Consider the following 14,859-nt stretch of genomic DNA (forward strand, 5'->3'; position numbering starts at 1 on the left):
GCTTAAGTCAGTCTTGTCTTCTCCTGGGAATACTAAAAACCAAACCCATTGGCCTCAAGTCAATTCCAACTCATAGCGACCCTGTAGGACAGAGTAGAACTGTCCTATAGAGTTTCCAAGGAGTGCCTGTGTGGATTCGAACTGCTGACCCTTTGGTTAGCAGCCTTAGCACTTAGCCACTACACCACCAGGGTTTCCATGGGAATACTAATGAAAGAAAATGACTCATTTATTCATTTAACCCATAAATGCACACTGAGTATTTCTCTGTGCCAGTGATGCTCTAGGCTTTGTGGAGGCAGCCATGAGCAAAACAGACAAAATTCCTGCCCTCATGGACTTTACACTTCAACAGGGAGACAAGCAATCATTATATCATATAATGCCAAATAAGAACTATGAAGAAAGTGAAGCAGGATAAGGCACTGGCAATGGTGTGGGGGTGGGAGGTCCTCTAGGGCAAGGTGGTCAGAGGAGATTTTGCTGAGAGGTGAAGCTCGGGGTGACCTGGCCACAGTCACTCATGATGTGAGAACCACATCGTGGATGGGATAAAAGAAACCAGGTTCTCTGGAGTGGCCAGGTAGACAGTGGGATAAAACCTGGTGTGGAGAACCCCTCTTCCCTTGCCTTGTGTTTTTAAATCCACCCATGAGCAATGCTCAAGGCTTATTACACAGGAAATGCCCTGAGAACCCCAACATGAAATCATCATACCTTCTTCTTCCAAGATTTTGTATCTTTTTATGTGTTCGTTTTATTTCCCCAATGAAACCGTAAACTCCTTGAAGGCTGTGTCATATACACATGCTTTGAAATGGCATTTGCCAGTGTGGAGAATCAATTCTTCCCCTCTTCTTATAAAACTTGATTTTTATCAGAGTAATGCAGGTGCTAGTTAAGAAGAAGAAGAAAACAGTTGCCAAGGAGTAAACTCCAACTCACGTTGACCCCATGTGTGTCAGGACAGAACTATGTTCCATAGGATTTTCAGTGGCTGATTTTTCAGAGGTAGATCGCCAAACCTTTCTTCCAAGGCACCTCTAGGTGTACTCAAACCCCCAATCTTTTTGGTTAGCAGACAAGCACCTAAGCATTTGCACCACCCAGAGACCCAATAGTTAAGAAAATATAAATAAAAGCCAGTAGTTCCTTTACCTACCTTTTTGTCCCCTCTTCATTCCCCTTCTTCATAGGTAGCAACTTGAATTATCTTAGCTTTTTCTTTTGAAATTTATCTTCATATTTTTAATGATATGTATATTAATTTCTTGATTTTTAAGTCTTAGTATCTATGGACTTCCTACTATGGAAGTATTTAGCTCTTTTAACACACACACATACACCCACACACCTCCTTTTAACCTCCTTATCATTAAAGTAATATTTATTTTTTTACATTATTATGGTAAAGCAAATGTTATTCACTGCTGAGTCACCTACTATATGATTATTACATTTCATTTTTGGCACTTTTTTTTTTCTTGAGTTAATAACAGTCTCATTTTTTCATTTGTATAGCTTTCTATATGCCTGTCACTACATTATCTCCAAATGTCCAAGAGAACTAAAATTATTCTGATATGTTCAAACAAAACAAGAATTCCCACCCTCACTCTCAGCTGAGCCTAGTATCCCCAGTTCAACCTCTTCCAGGTCTCGTTTTCAGCCCCCAGTTTGAGGAAATCTTTCACATTGCCATGCTAACAGGAGATCCTCCATCTTTGAAAGTAACAATCTTCACTTGAAAAAAGAAATCACAACATTGTCTAACAGCATTGCTGAAAAAAATGTGGTCCCATAAATCCATTGCCATCGAGTCAATTCCAACTCATAGCAACCCTATATGACAGAGTAGAACTGCCCCACAGGGTTCCCAAGGAACAGCTAGTGGATTCAAACTGCCAACCTTTTAGTTAGCAGCCTAACACTGCACCACCAGAGAGCCTATGACCCTGTGGTTCTAGAAAACATTTTGCTCTCCAATGAGAGAGCCCTCTAGTGGTGCATACATATAACACACTTCCACCCTCTAATGTCTTGATAAACTCATTGCCGTAGATTCCACTTCAACTCATGGTGACTGATGTGTTACAGAGTAGAGTTGAGCTCTATAGGGTTTTCTTGGCTGTAATATTTATGGAAGCAAATCATTAGGACTTTTTTCCACGGCGCCACTGGCTGAGTTCGAACCACCTACAATTTTTTCTATGTTGGTGTATCTGTTGGTATAATCTGAAAGGTGCATGTATTTAAATGGACACTGTAGTTCCAATCCCTTGTCCTTTACAGAAAATAAGGAAAAGAAAAAAACAAACAACCTTGACTTCTTTCTGCCCCATGGTGTTTGCCCAAGGGCTAGCACAAGCAGAGTGTACCAGCTGGTATACTGACTGCTCCTCATTTCTGACACCCGAGGAGACAGGTAGTGCAGTGGAAGACTGGCCTCTAGAGTTTGATTGCTTGGGCTTGCCATTTCCACCACCTTTGCAGTTTCTCTAAACCTCAGTTTGCTCACCTGCAAAAAGGGAAAGATAGTACTTACTCATGGTGTGGAAGAGAGGATTAATGACATAATGCCTGTGAAATACCAGACACATGGTACAGGCTCGGGAAGTGCTTTACTACCATTGCTATTGTTATTATTTAATGCTGTATTTCTCCCCCACCTGCTCACCCAGTGGTCCACTATGAGGTTGAAATTTGGACAGGGGATGTGGGCGGTGCATCTACCACTTCCCGAGTCTTCATACAGATCTATGGCGAGGAAGGCAAGACAGAAGTGCTCTTTCTCTCCAGCCGCTCGAAAATTTTTGATCGGGCATCCAAGGACATATTCCAGGTGTGTGGGAATAAGGCAATGGGGATGCCAACAGAGCCAGCCTTGGCTAGAGAAGACCCAGTGGGTATCAAGATGGTTCCCTGGGTGTTCTTATTTCCCTGGCTAGTACTTAAGAGTGAGGCTGCCTTCTTACAGCCGGGTGGAAAATGCTTGAGGACAAGTTGAATAAGGATTCCCTCAGCACCCTGGAGGGATTTCCTGAGAGCAGCATAAGGCAGGGTATGGAGCTTTGAAGTGGGAGTGAGAAGCCCTGGATTCTCAGCCAAGTTTTATCTTGTGAGCTTGAGTAGTAACCCCGTCTCTCCAGATCTGAGTTTGTTGCCTGAATGTGAAGAGATTGGACTAGGATGAGTGGTTATCCTCCCTGGTCTCATGTTAGAATCACCTGGGGAGCCTTAAGAAAAAAGTGCTGCTTGGTCCACACCCCAGACCAGTTCGATCACAATCTGTGGGATGGAATATGTTTTCTGGGTTTGCTTTTAAAGCTCTGTCAGTGGTACTAATGTACCGTGGGTTTTGAGAATCCCTGGAGTGGACGATTCTAGTTCAGTAAAATATGGCACTAGGTTACTCTATCCAACCTCAGCCTCTGATGGGATCATCACTCTCAGGCAGGATACTGGGAGGCTTTGGAGTGTCATGGCTATATTCTGAGTGCCTCCCGGGCCTGCTTGTTTCCCTTTTTAAGTCTTTGAGTAGGGGAAAGAAAGAGATGAGAATGGGAGCATGTTGTTGGCAGGGAGGAGGATGCAAGGCTGGTGACTATACTGGACACGAGTGTGTGTCTGTGTGTGTATGTTGTGTGTATGCAGATATGTGTGTTCTGGAAGCATGTTCATGCTGGGTGCTCTATGTGTGTTTGTGTACAACACACATAGTGAAGGACCCTCAGCAAAAAGTCCTAACCCAGCGCCCAGAAGAGATAGTCCTGACTGTGCTGAGATCTGGGCCAGGGTCATGTGTGTATGGAATGCTAGAGCTGGAGGGGGTCTCATGAGTCCAATTCCCTCATTACACTGCTGAGGAGGCTGAGGCCATAGTATTTTACCTGTCTGGGCCTCAGCTTCTTTAATAGTTAAAAGCTAGCTCTATAACACCTGCCTGGCTTGCCTCAAAGAGTTCCTATAATGATCAAAACAGTCAACATCAGGCAAAGCACTTGGAAACTTGTGACAAGTTACCGAGATGTAGCAGAGAAGTACTTCTGAATGCCTACTGTTCATGTGGCTGGATGTGGGTGGTGGATGCTTTCATGGCTGCGCAGACAGACTTGAGGAGGGCAGGGGTGGCAAGCAGACCTCCCTGGAGAGGTGTGACCGCAGGGTTGTTGGAGAGATCTAATGTGCTGAAGAAGGGACTTACTAGGTCCAGCATCCAGCCCCTAAGTATTTGAGAAGAATAAATTCAGCTTCCCCAGGGGTTCTGGGTTCTGTCTTGGTTGGTAATTTTCTTGCAAACATGGTTTTGGTCACATCATGGATTTGTGAACAGAGAATCAGAAGACTTGAGTTATCCTCTAGATCTCAGCTCTAACTATAGGACACTGAACACCTCATAGGAGAGCCTTGGGCCTCAGTTTCTCCTGGTGCTCAAATGGGACCATGGTGGAACTGGGCTTTGAGAAGTGTCAAACAGCCAGACAAGGGCCCTCAGCACTGGGGAGGACAGAGAGGAGCCCAGCCTGCCAGGGTCCCTTGTGAGCACACACTCGAGGTCTGCAGGGGTCAGAGCTCCCCTCAATGTGAGTCCTTTCCCAGTGTGGGCTCAGAAAAAAGCAGCAATGGGATTAAGGCCAAGGATCTCATCCTCTGAAGAAAACTGAATCCATCAACATTGCCCTGTGAACCAGCCATGTGCTAGGCCCACTGGGGAAGAGAAGCAAAAATGGATGGTCCTGCGTTTAGGGAATTCACAGGTGATAGGGCAGAGAAGACCAGCTGTATTGACAAAGAGGGAGTGCAAGGTAGGGTGGGCTAGGGGCTAAGCTGAACTCTGGATAGGAGAGGCAGGCAGGCTGAGGTGGTGAGCTGGTGGGAGGAGAGGGCCTGGGGCCTTGGGGAGCATGGGTGAGAGTTTTGTTTTTGAAAAATAACACTTTTTAGATTTTTTGCTTGGTACTAAAGTTATATGTGCTTAATGCTGAAAATTTTGGAAAGAGAACAAGAAATGCACAAAGTTAGGGGAAAAAAAAAAAAGGAAAGTAATAATAAAATCCTGGAATCTGAATGAATAGGTTGTAGTTAAGGGTGGTGGTTGTTATGAGGTGCTGTCAAGTTGGTCTGATACAACAGAATGAAACACTGCCTGGTCCTGTACCACCCTCACAATCATTGTTATGTTTGAGCCTGTTGTTGCGGCCACTGTATCAGTCTATCTCCTTGAGGGTCTTCCTTTTTTTCGTTGACCTGCTACTTTACCAACCATGATATTCTTCTCTAGGGACCGGTCTTTCCTGATAACATATCCAAAGTACGTGAGACAAAGTCTTGCCATCCTCACTTCTAAAGAGCATTCTGGCTGTACTTCTTCCAAGACAGATTTTTTTTTTTAATAACTTTTATTAAGCTTCAAGTGAACGTTTACAAATCCAATCAGTCTGTCACATACAAGTTTACATACATCTCACTCCCTACTCCCACTTGCTCTCCCCCTCTTGAGTCAGCCCTTTCAGTCTCTCCTTTCGTGACAATTTTGCCAGCTTCCCTCTCTCTCTATCCTCCCATCCCCCATCCAGACAAGAGTTGCCAACACAATCTCAAGTGTCCACCTGATATAATTAGCTCACTCTTCATCAGCGTCTCTCTCCCACCCGCTGACCAGTCCCTTTCATCTCTAATGAGTTGTCTTCGGGGATGGTTCCTTCCAAGACAGATTTGTTTGTTCTTCTGGCAGTCCATGGTATATTCAATATACTTTGCCGACACCATAATTCAAAGGCACCAGTTCTTCTTTGGTCTTCCTTATTCATTGTCCAGCTTTCGTATGCATGTGAGACAATTGAAAATACCATGGCTTGGGTCAGGCGTACCTTAGTCCTCCATAGTTAAGGGTGGAGGAGGGAATAAAGGCAATCCAGGTGAGGGGAACTGCACGAGTAAAGACATGGAAATAGGAAGGAGCGTGATATGTGATGTGTGTGCACGTGTGTGTGTGTGAGAGGGAAAGAAAGAGAGAGGGAGGAACAGGGAGGTCAGGGAGCCCAGCTTCACTAACATGGAGGCTTCAAAGGCACTCCCATTTGAGCACCAGGCGGAAACCAAGGCCCAGGGCTGTCCCAGAGTTGCTCAATGTCCCAAATAAAGTGGAGGGTGGGCCCAGGCTAAGAAGAGCCTGGAAACCCAGCCAGAGACACTAGGCTGAATGTGATAGGAGAGAGGGAGCTGATGAAAGCACCTAAGTATGGAGGCCTGGTGCCTCTTGGGGCTATAACTCCCAACCCAGAACCTGACTCTGCAGGGGAGGACGGTAGGGGGCAGGGCTCAAGGGCCACCCTAGCCACTGACATGCATTTTGCACAGCTGGAGGCAGCAGATGTGGGCGAGATCTACAAGATCCGGCTTGGGCACACAGGCGAGGGCTTCAGGCCCAGCTGGTACGTGGATATGGTGTGGCTGCGGCACCTGGTAGTGCGGGAAGAGGACCTCACACCTGAGAAGGAGGCCTGGAAGAAGAAGGAGAAGGATAAGCTGCAGCAGCTGCTGAAGAAGGAGCGACTGAAGGCCAAGTTGCAAAGGAAGAAGAAGAAGAAGAAGGGCAGTGATGAGGAGGACGAAGGGGACGAGGAGGAGGAGTCCTTATCCGAGGAATCCTCAGAGGAAAAAATGGAGGAGGAGAGTGAGGAGGAAGAGGAAGAGGAGGAGTTTGGGCCAGGGATGCAGGAGGTGATTGAGGAGTACAAGTTCGACGCCCACCGCTGGCTGGCCCGGGGCAAGGAGAACAGTGAACTTATGGTGGAGCTGGTGCCGGCCGGGCGATCGGGTCCTGAGCGTAAGCCTGAGGAGGGGTCAGACAGTTCCCCTAGAGGGGTCTCAGGGGTGGGGCCTCACCAAGCTCTCCTCTCACATGGAGGCCCAATAGGTGGCCACCCATAATGGTTCCCATGTAACTCTACTGACCTGTGTCTGAAATATCACCATTAGCAATCCGTTTGGGGTTAAGCATTGCCTTTGGCCTGAGGATCTCAGAATGAATCAGTGACTCCGGAGGAGCCCTGATATAACTTGATGTAACTAAATGTGGCCAACATAAATTGGAAGCGTTGTTGAGGGCAAATTTTGCCATGACTCTCAGCCCCTTGGGCTTCTTGGTCAAGGAAAGTTTTGGGTAGGAAGAAGGAGCGTTCAGTACCAGTTTGATGTAGATGTGTTCATAGGTCCTTCCTGCTCCCAGAATATAGCTAGAACTAACAGACTGTGCTTCAAGTCCACTCCATGGCCATGATATCCTCAACGCTGCCTCTTTCTGTGTCCCTAGCCAATACCTACAAGGTCCAGGTGATCACAGGGAATGTGCCCAAGGCCGGGACTGATGCCAATGTCTACCTGACCATCTATGGCGAGGAGTATGGGGACACAGGTGAACGGCCTCTGAAGAAATCGGACAAGTCCAACAAATTTGAGCAGGGCCAGGTAAAGCATGGGCTTTCTGGGTGGGTGATTCAGACTCAGACACAGGAGTGGTGCCTCTCAATCATTCCCTCATCAGCCCAACCCAGCACAGGGCCTGTGGGTGTCCAGCAGTGTGCTTTGCTAAGTTCAATCAGATTTTGTGTAAGCACCCACTCTGTAAACAGCAGCTCTTTGTGGTGAGGGTATAAGCAAAGCACAAGTGGGATTCTGGTCCCATGGAGCCCACAGGCTAGCTGACCCACAGGAACTAGCCAGAGAATAGTATTAGGTAGCAGATGCTCAGGGACTGAGAGGGTGGACCAAGCAGTTAGGGCTGTGAGTATCAAGGAGGAAGTGCTTATCCAAGGATGGCGCCTAGGGGAAAACTTGGTGGGAAGGAGCAACTTTACACTGGGCCTTGGTAGATGAGTATATGCAGATGTATAGAAAAATAGTGAAGGGTATTCTCAGAAGATGGACAGAATGTGCTAAGGTGTGCAGGTGGAAATGTGGAAGCCAGTCTGAGGGGCAAAGAGTCTTCTAGCTTGGCTTTGGTCATTGCTAAGCCATAGTGGATGGTAACCAACCAATTGCTGTTGAGTCAACTCCGACATGTGTCAGAGTAGAACTGTGCTCCATAGAGTTTTTTTGTGTGTGTGCTTTAAATGAAAGTTTACAATTCAAGTCAGTTTCTCATATAAAATCTTATACAAATGTTATTATGTGACCCTAGTTGCTCTTCCTACAATGTGACAGACCACTCCTTATCTCCACCTGTGTTTCCCGTGTCCATTCAACCAACTCCTGTTGCCCTCTGCCTTCTCAACTCACCTCCAGATGGGAGCTGCCCACATAGTCTCATGTGTCTGCTTGAGCTAAGAAGCATACTCCTCACCAGTAACATTTTATGTCTTATAGTCCAGACTAGTCTTTGTCTGAAGAGTTCGGTTCGGGAATGGTTTTAGTTTTGGGCTAACAGAGAGTCTGGGGACCATGACCTCTGGAGTCCCTCCAGTCTCAGTCAGACCATTAAGTCTGGTCTTTTTGCTAGAATTTGAGATCTGCATCCTACTTTTCTCCTGCTCCATCAAAGATTCTCTGTTGTGTTCCCTGTCAGGGCAGTCATTTGGTGGCAGCTGGGCACCATCTAGCTCTTCCAGTCTCAGGCTGATGAAGTCTCTGGCTTATATGGCCCCTTCTGTCTCTTAGGCTCATATTTTCCTTATGTCTTTGCTGTTCTTCATTTTCCTTTGCTCCAGGTGGATAGAGACCAACTGATGCATCTTAGATGGCTGCTTGCTAGCTTTTAAGACCCCAGATGCCACTCACCAAAGTGGGATGCAGAACATTTTCTTAATAAATTTTTTAATATAATTTTTATTGTGCTTCAAGTGAAAGTTTACAAATCAAGTCAGTCTCTCACACAAAAACCCGTGTACACCTTGCTACACACTCCCAATTACTCTCCCCCTAATAAGACAGCCTGCTCTCTCCCTCCACTCTCTTTTTGTGTCCATTTCATCAGCTTCTAACCCCCTCCATCCTCCCATTTCCGCTCCAGGAGGGAGATGCCAACATAGTCTCAAGTGTCCACCTGATCCAAGAAGCTCACTCCTCACCAGCATCCCTCTCCAACCCATTGTCCAGTCCAATCCATGTCTGAAGAGTTGGCTTTGGGAATGGTTCCTGTCCTGGATCAACAGAAGGTCTAGGGGCCATGACCACCGGGGTCCTTCTAGTCTCAGTCAGACCATTAAGTCTGGTCTTTTCATGAGAATTTGAGGTCTGCATCCCACTGCTCTCCTGCTCCCTCAGGGGTTCTCTGTTGTGTTCCCTGTCAGGGCAGCCATCGGTTGTAGCCGGGCACCATCTAGTTCTTCTGGTCTCAGGATGATGTAGTCTCTGGTTCATGTGGCTCTTTCTGTCTCTTGGGCTCATAATTACCTTCTATCCTTGGTGTTCTTCATTCTCCTTTGATCCAGGTGGGTTGAGACCAATTGATGCATCTTAAATGGCTGCTTAATAAATTTTGTTATGCCAGTTGACTTAGATGTCCCCCAAAACCATGGTCCCCAGACTCCTGCCCCTCCTACTCTGTCCCTTGAAGTGTTTGGCTGTATTCAGGAAACTTCTTAGGTTTTGGTTTAGTCCAGTTGTGCTGACTTCCCCTGTATTGTATGTTGTCCTTCCCTTAACCTAAAATAATTCTTGTCTACTATCTAATTACTGAATACCCCTCTCCCTCCCTCTCCATCCTCATAACCATCAAAGAATGTTTTCTTCTGTGTTTAAACCTTTTCTTGAGTTCTTATAATAGTGGTCTCATACAATATTTGTCCTTTTGTAACGATTTCACCCAGGATAATGCCTTCCAGATTCCTCCATGTTATGAGATGTTTCACGGATTGATCGTTGTTCTTTATTGTAGCATAGTATTCCCTTGTGTGAATATACCGTAATTTGTTGTTCCATTCAATTATTGATGGGATCTTGGTCATTTCCATCTTTTTGCTATTGTAAACAGTGCTGCAAAGAACATGGATGTGCATATATCTATTCTTTAGCGAAGTGTCTGTTCATATCCTTTTCCCATTTTTTGACTGAATTGTATTTTTGTTGTTGAGATTTTGCAGGATCTTGTAGATTTTAGAGATTAGACGTTGATCGAATTTGTTGTAGCCAAGATTTTTTTCCCAGGCTGTAGGTTGTCTTTTTACTCTTTTGGTGAAGTCTTTGAATGAGCATAAGTGTTGCCACTCACTTATCAGGTCCTGGTGTTGTCTGCTTCCTCCTGAGCATGTAATGACCCACAGTGGTATTGTCCCTGTTCAGTCTTTTCACTCGGGCTTAGCACAGGACCTGCTCATAGTAGGTGCTTAATAAAACTTCATGGTTGAAGGAGATTATGTACACACGTGCACACATGAGTGCACTGTCTCAGTGTATAGCCAAGCAATGGGTCCCGCCTGTCTACCCACTCACAATATAAATACTGGGTTGCAGCCAAAGTGCCTTTCCTCATGGTCACCTTTGCCCTTCTACTCCTCCTTCCACCTTCCTGGACCGCACAAGAGTAAGAAGTTCCCTTGGTGGGAGTAGGTTAAGAAGACAATAACCCATTGCCTTGGAGTTGATTCTCCCTCATAGAGACCCTACAGTACGGACCAAACACTAGACTAAACAAGTGCATTTTCCAAGTCCACAACACTGGCTGCTTTAGCTCTTACAGTGGCCTCAGGCTGCCCCAGCCCTGGGGAGGGTGGAGCTGTTGGCAGATGGGAAGGGGACAGTTTTCACCCCTCTGGGCTTCGCTCTGACACCTCACAGACAGACACTTTCACCATCCCCGCCATGGACCTGGGGCCCCTGACAAAGATTCGGATTCGCCATGACAACTCTGGCAACAGAGCAGGCTGGTTCCTGGATAGAATCGACATCACCGATATGAACAACGAGATCAAGTGAGTGGCGGGGGCTGGAGGGCAGGGAGGCAAGTGAGGCCATGCCAGCCACCATGCCTTCCACTAGGAGAGTGCACTGAAGAGATGGCTGGGCTGGTGGGGGAGTGGCTGGGATGTCTGCCGTGGCCACCAGGGGGTGTTGGCCCACGCTGCTAGCCAGGTGGGCGTTAACCTTGCTGCTCCCCTCTCACAATATATGACAGTCTGGTAGAGAGTCAGTCCATTCCAGCTCTTGAGGTCAATGCAAGGAGGTCAGACATGCTCTGCCTGCTAGACCTTCACTGGCCCAGTCTCCATGCCCAGCTTTAGCTTAGCTATCAATCTCTCCATGTACAAAATAGCTGCCACTACTTGGTTTTAATGTTCTAGACTGGAGGTCAGTGAAATTTTTCTGTAAAGGACCAGATAGTATTTTAGGCTTTGCAAGTCATTCAGTCTCTGTGGCAGTTATTGAACTCCACCATTGTAGCATGAAAACAGCCACAGAAAATGCATAGACAAATGAACGTGGCTGTGTTCCAATAAAACTTTATTTCTGGAATTTGAAATTTGAGTCCCATGTAATTTTCACATGTCAGGAAATATTGTTCTTTGGATTGTTTTTCAACCATTTAAAAAGGTAAAGCTCATTCTTAGTTGTGGGATGTAAAAAAACAGGTGGTGGTCCTGCTCTAGGCTCACAGCTAGGTTGGGGGGTGGGCGTCATGCCCTTCTGACGGGTGGAGGAATCAGGCCCCAGCGAAGTGAAGCCACAGCCCCAGAGCCAGTTTGTGCCAGAGCCGGGACCAGAGCTCCAAACCATGTGTAATCTGGTGCATTTTCTACCAGTAGGCTAGGTTGCCTCTCAGGCTAAGGGGGCCAAGGGCAACAGAGATGAAAGAAGGCCCGTGATGTGGACAGAAGCAGGACAGAAGGAGGCAGAGAGAGAAGCAAGCAAGATCTGAAGAGGGTTGTGAGGCTGCTGAGGGCCTTCCAGGACCTGGTATTTAGTGGGTGCCAAGTGAATAGATATTTGCTGAATTAAACCAATTTCTTGGTCTGTATCCTGCTGTCTCTTGGAGCATGCCCTGTTGCTAGGCTCACTCCATATCTTACTTACCCTTGTCTCACCATTCCAAAAGAACACTCTGGAAGAAGACCATGAGGCACAGCTCACATACAGCCCCATGTCATGTTTTTCCATGAGGTCACTGTGGTGGCATGTAGGATGGGGGAATAAATACCCCATGTCTGGGAACCAGGGTCTTGGCCTGGGGTCTGTTCTCTGCCAGAAACTCACCAGGTCACCCTGGACAAGTTGCTCCATCTTTATGGGCTTCCCTTTCCTTTGCTATTAAATGGGCTTGGTGATGCCAGGCCAGCTTACTTCTCAAGATACTCTGGAAGTCTAAGGAATTTAAGTTCGGAAAGGATAAGGTGCTGCAGAAGTGTAAGACTAGGGACAAACTGTGACCATAACTGGCTTCCCTGCACAGCTCAGTTGGGGTCAATTATTCTGATGCATCGATTTGATGTTTCTGGGCCAGCCCAACAATTTTCAAATTAGTGTTGCTTTATTGTTTAATTGTTTATTTTCACATCTGTCTCTACTTGTCCTTTTTCATTAGCCTTTAAAAATGTTAGGTGTTCTTACCTTTTTTTTAAAAAAAAAAAAATTAAAGGACTTGAAAAAGAAATCCTATTGGAATTTTCATTGTTATGCCATTAAATGTACGTATGGAGAATTGCATATTGAATTAAGTGCACCCACCCAGGTATACCTTTCCATTTATCCAAGTGTTCCTTTATGTTTCTCGGGAAGCTTTACAATTTTCTACATGTAGCTGCTATATGTTCTTGTTAAGTCTATTCCCAGCTATTTTATATTTTTATCATTCTTGCGAATGGAAGCTTCTCATTACTCTTCTCTCCCTCTCCCTTCCTTCCTTTCTCTAAGCCTACCTTCCCTCATTTCTCTCTCTTTCCTCCTCATCCTTTTTTGTTGGCATTGCTTGTTTATGCATTGTTTTTTCCTTCTGTCTTGAAGCAGCAGTAAGTGGCCTGTGATGAGCCAGTTTCAACAGCCTTCAGGCCAAGGGCTACCCTGAGCAAAGCCTGCTTTGGGAGATGGACAGAAAATTACAGAGGCTCAGAAGAAACAAAAGCAGGATAGTGAATTTCCTCTCTCTTGAAGAGACACCTTCCCTAGCAGTGTCTGGAGCCTTCCCCCACGCTCTCCATGACCTTTATTAGCTCAGCAATATGGCCTTTGCAGGATTCAAAAGGATTAGTGAACTCTGACTACATCCATCAACCGCCTCTGACCACGTCAATGGCCTCCATGAACTTGATATTCTTGACTCCTGTATGCCCTTATACCACTTACCTGGTCCATCGGCAGATCTGAGTCTCTCCATCTTCATCACCACCACCCTGGTAGCCAGTGCCTCCTGGCTGTTTCCTGTGCTTCACTCGAAAACAGTACCAGGTGTCATCAAGTCGACTCCAACTCATGGCGACCCCATGTGTGTCAGAGTAAAACTGTGCCTCATAGTGTCTTCAATGTTGGCTTTTTGGAAGTAGATTGCCAGGCCTTTCTTCCAAGGTGCCTCTGGTTGGACTTGAACACCAACCTTTTGGTTAGAGCCCCAGTATGTTAAATATTTGTACCACCCAGGGACTTAGCTGCTCCACCCAGACCCTCCTATTGTCTACAGCAGTGTGATGATGAGGATCAGGTCAATCCTCTGCTCACAAGCCTTAGAAGCTCCCATTTCACACGGGGTAAGGGTCGAAGCACTTCCAATGGCCTACACGGACCTCCATGGTCTGCCCCACACCTCTTCCTTCCCTCTCTAGCCTCATCTTCTCTTGCTCACTCCTTGCTGTTCCTTGAGCCCAGCAGACATGGTCCCACCTCAAGGTCATTGCATTTGCTGTCCCTTCTCCCAGGCACTCTCTTCCCCCAAATGGCTCACTTTTGTAATCTCTTTAGATGGGTCTCTACTCAGATGTCACCATCTCAGTGAGACTGAGCATAGCCCCCTCCCAATCCCACACCTCTGATTCCTCTTTCTCTGTTTATTTTTCTGCATAGCACTAATGTCATCTGACCTACAATAAACTGGTGTATTTAGTCATTGTTCATCTCCCTGCAATAGAATATAAGGTCATTGTAGACAAAGACTTCATTGGTTTTGTTTACTGCTGTGTCTTCCCCAGTACTAAAAGAGCACCTGGCACACAATATGTGTACTATAAATACTTATTAAATGAACTAAATTATGATTGATACATTGATTCATTTGTTAATGCCGCAAAGAGTTGTAAAACACGCCATGCTAAGTGCTAGGAATTGAACAGTTGACTCAGAATGATGCCCCCTTTGAAGGGTGAAAAACTGCACAGAGCCTCACATTCCTTTAACGAAGGACTCTGCGGTTCCAGCTTTTTACAAGATTGTGAAGTTGGGAAAATTTATCTCTGGACTCCTCCTGCCTCCTCTATCCTGGGAGGCCCCACCCCTTGGCCACCATGAAAAAAATGAGAGTCCAAAAAAAGTGTCAAGTTGATTTTTATGTTATGGTCATGTCACTTTTGGACTGAGGAGATGCTGGTCTTTCCTTCACTCCCTACTCTGCCCAGACAATTCCTGAAACCGTTGGTTTGGCTTAGGCAACACTTTCTAAGAGGGATCTTAGGAAAAAGAAAGTACATCTTCAAGGAAACAATGATGGCTGATTAAGAAACCTAGGAATTATTTCAGAGGAATGTTGAAGGAGAAAGTGAGGACGTTTCACCTGGACAATGTCTTTAAATTCTATTGATGTGTACGTTAGGGACTATGGACTTGGCAATGAGCAAGACAGACACCATCCCTCTGCTCATGGGACTTACAGTTTGCCTAGCAGGTGAGACACACAATTAAATATACAAATATATGCTCCATGGGCAACCTCTTCCATTGATA

The 14,859-nt window shown here is 46.1% G+C and overlaps 1 protein-coding gene across 2 annotated transcripts in view; it reads left to right on the top strand.

The window, feature by feature from the left end:
• LOXHD1 (lipoxygenase homology PLAT domains 1) overlaps window positions 1-14,859 on the top strand; it is a 169,046-nt gene that overhangs the window by 87,056 nt on the left and 67,131 nt on the right. For both annotated transcript variants that reach the window (XM_064294569.1, XM_064294570.1), the window contains exons 18-21: window positions 2,682-2,842; window positions 6,361-6,829; window positions 7,316-7,470; window positions 10,777-10,910. In XM_064294569.1, coding sequence (XP_064150639.1) covers window positions 2,682-2,842; window positions 6,361-6,829; window positions 7,316-7,470; window positions 10,777-10,910 — 919 coding nt within the window. The remainder of the gene's footprint in view (window positions 1-2,681; window positions 2,843-6,360; window positions 6,830-7,315; window positions 7,471-10,776; window positions 10,911-14,859) is intronic.

Source organism: Loxodonta africana, chromosome 11 (genome assembly GCF_030014295.1).
Source record: "Loxodonta africana isolate mLoxAfr1 chromosome 11, mLoxAfr1.hap2, whole genome shotgun sequence".
NCBI lineage: Eukaryota > Metazoa > Chordata > Mammalia > Proboscidea > Elephantidae > Loxodonta > Loxodonta africana.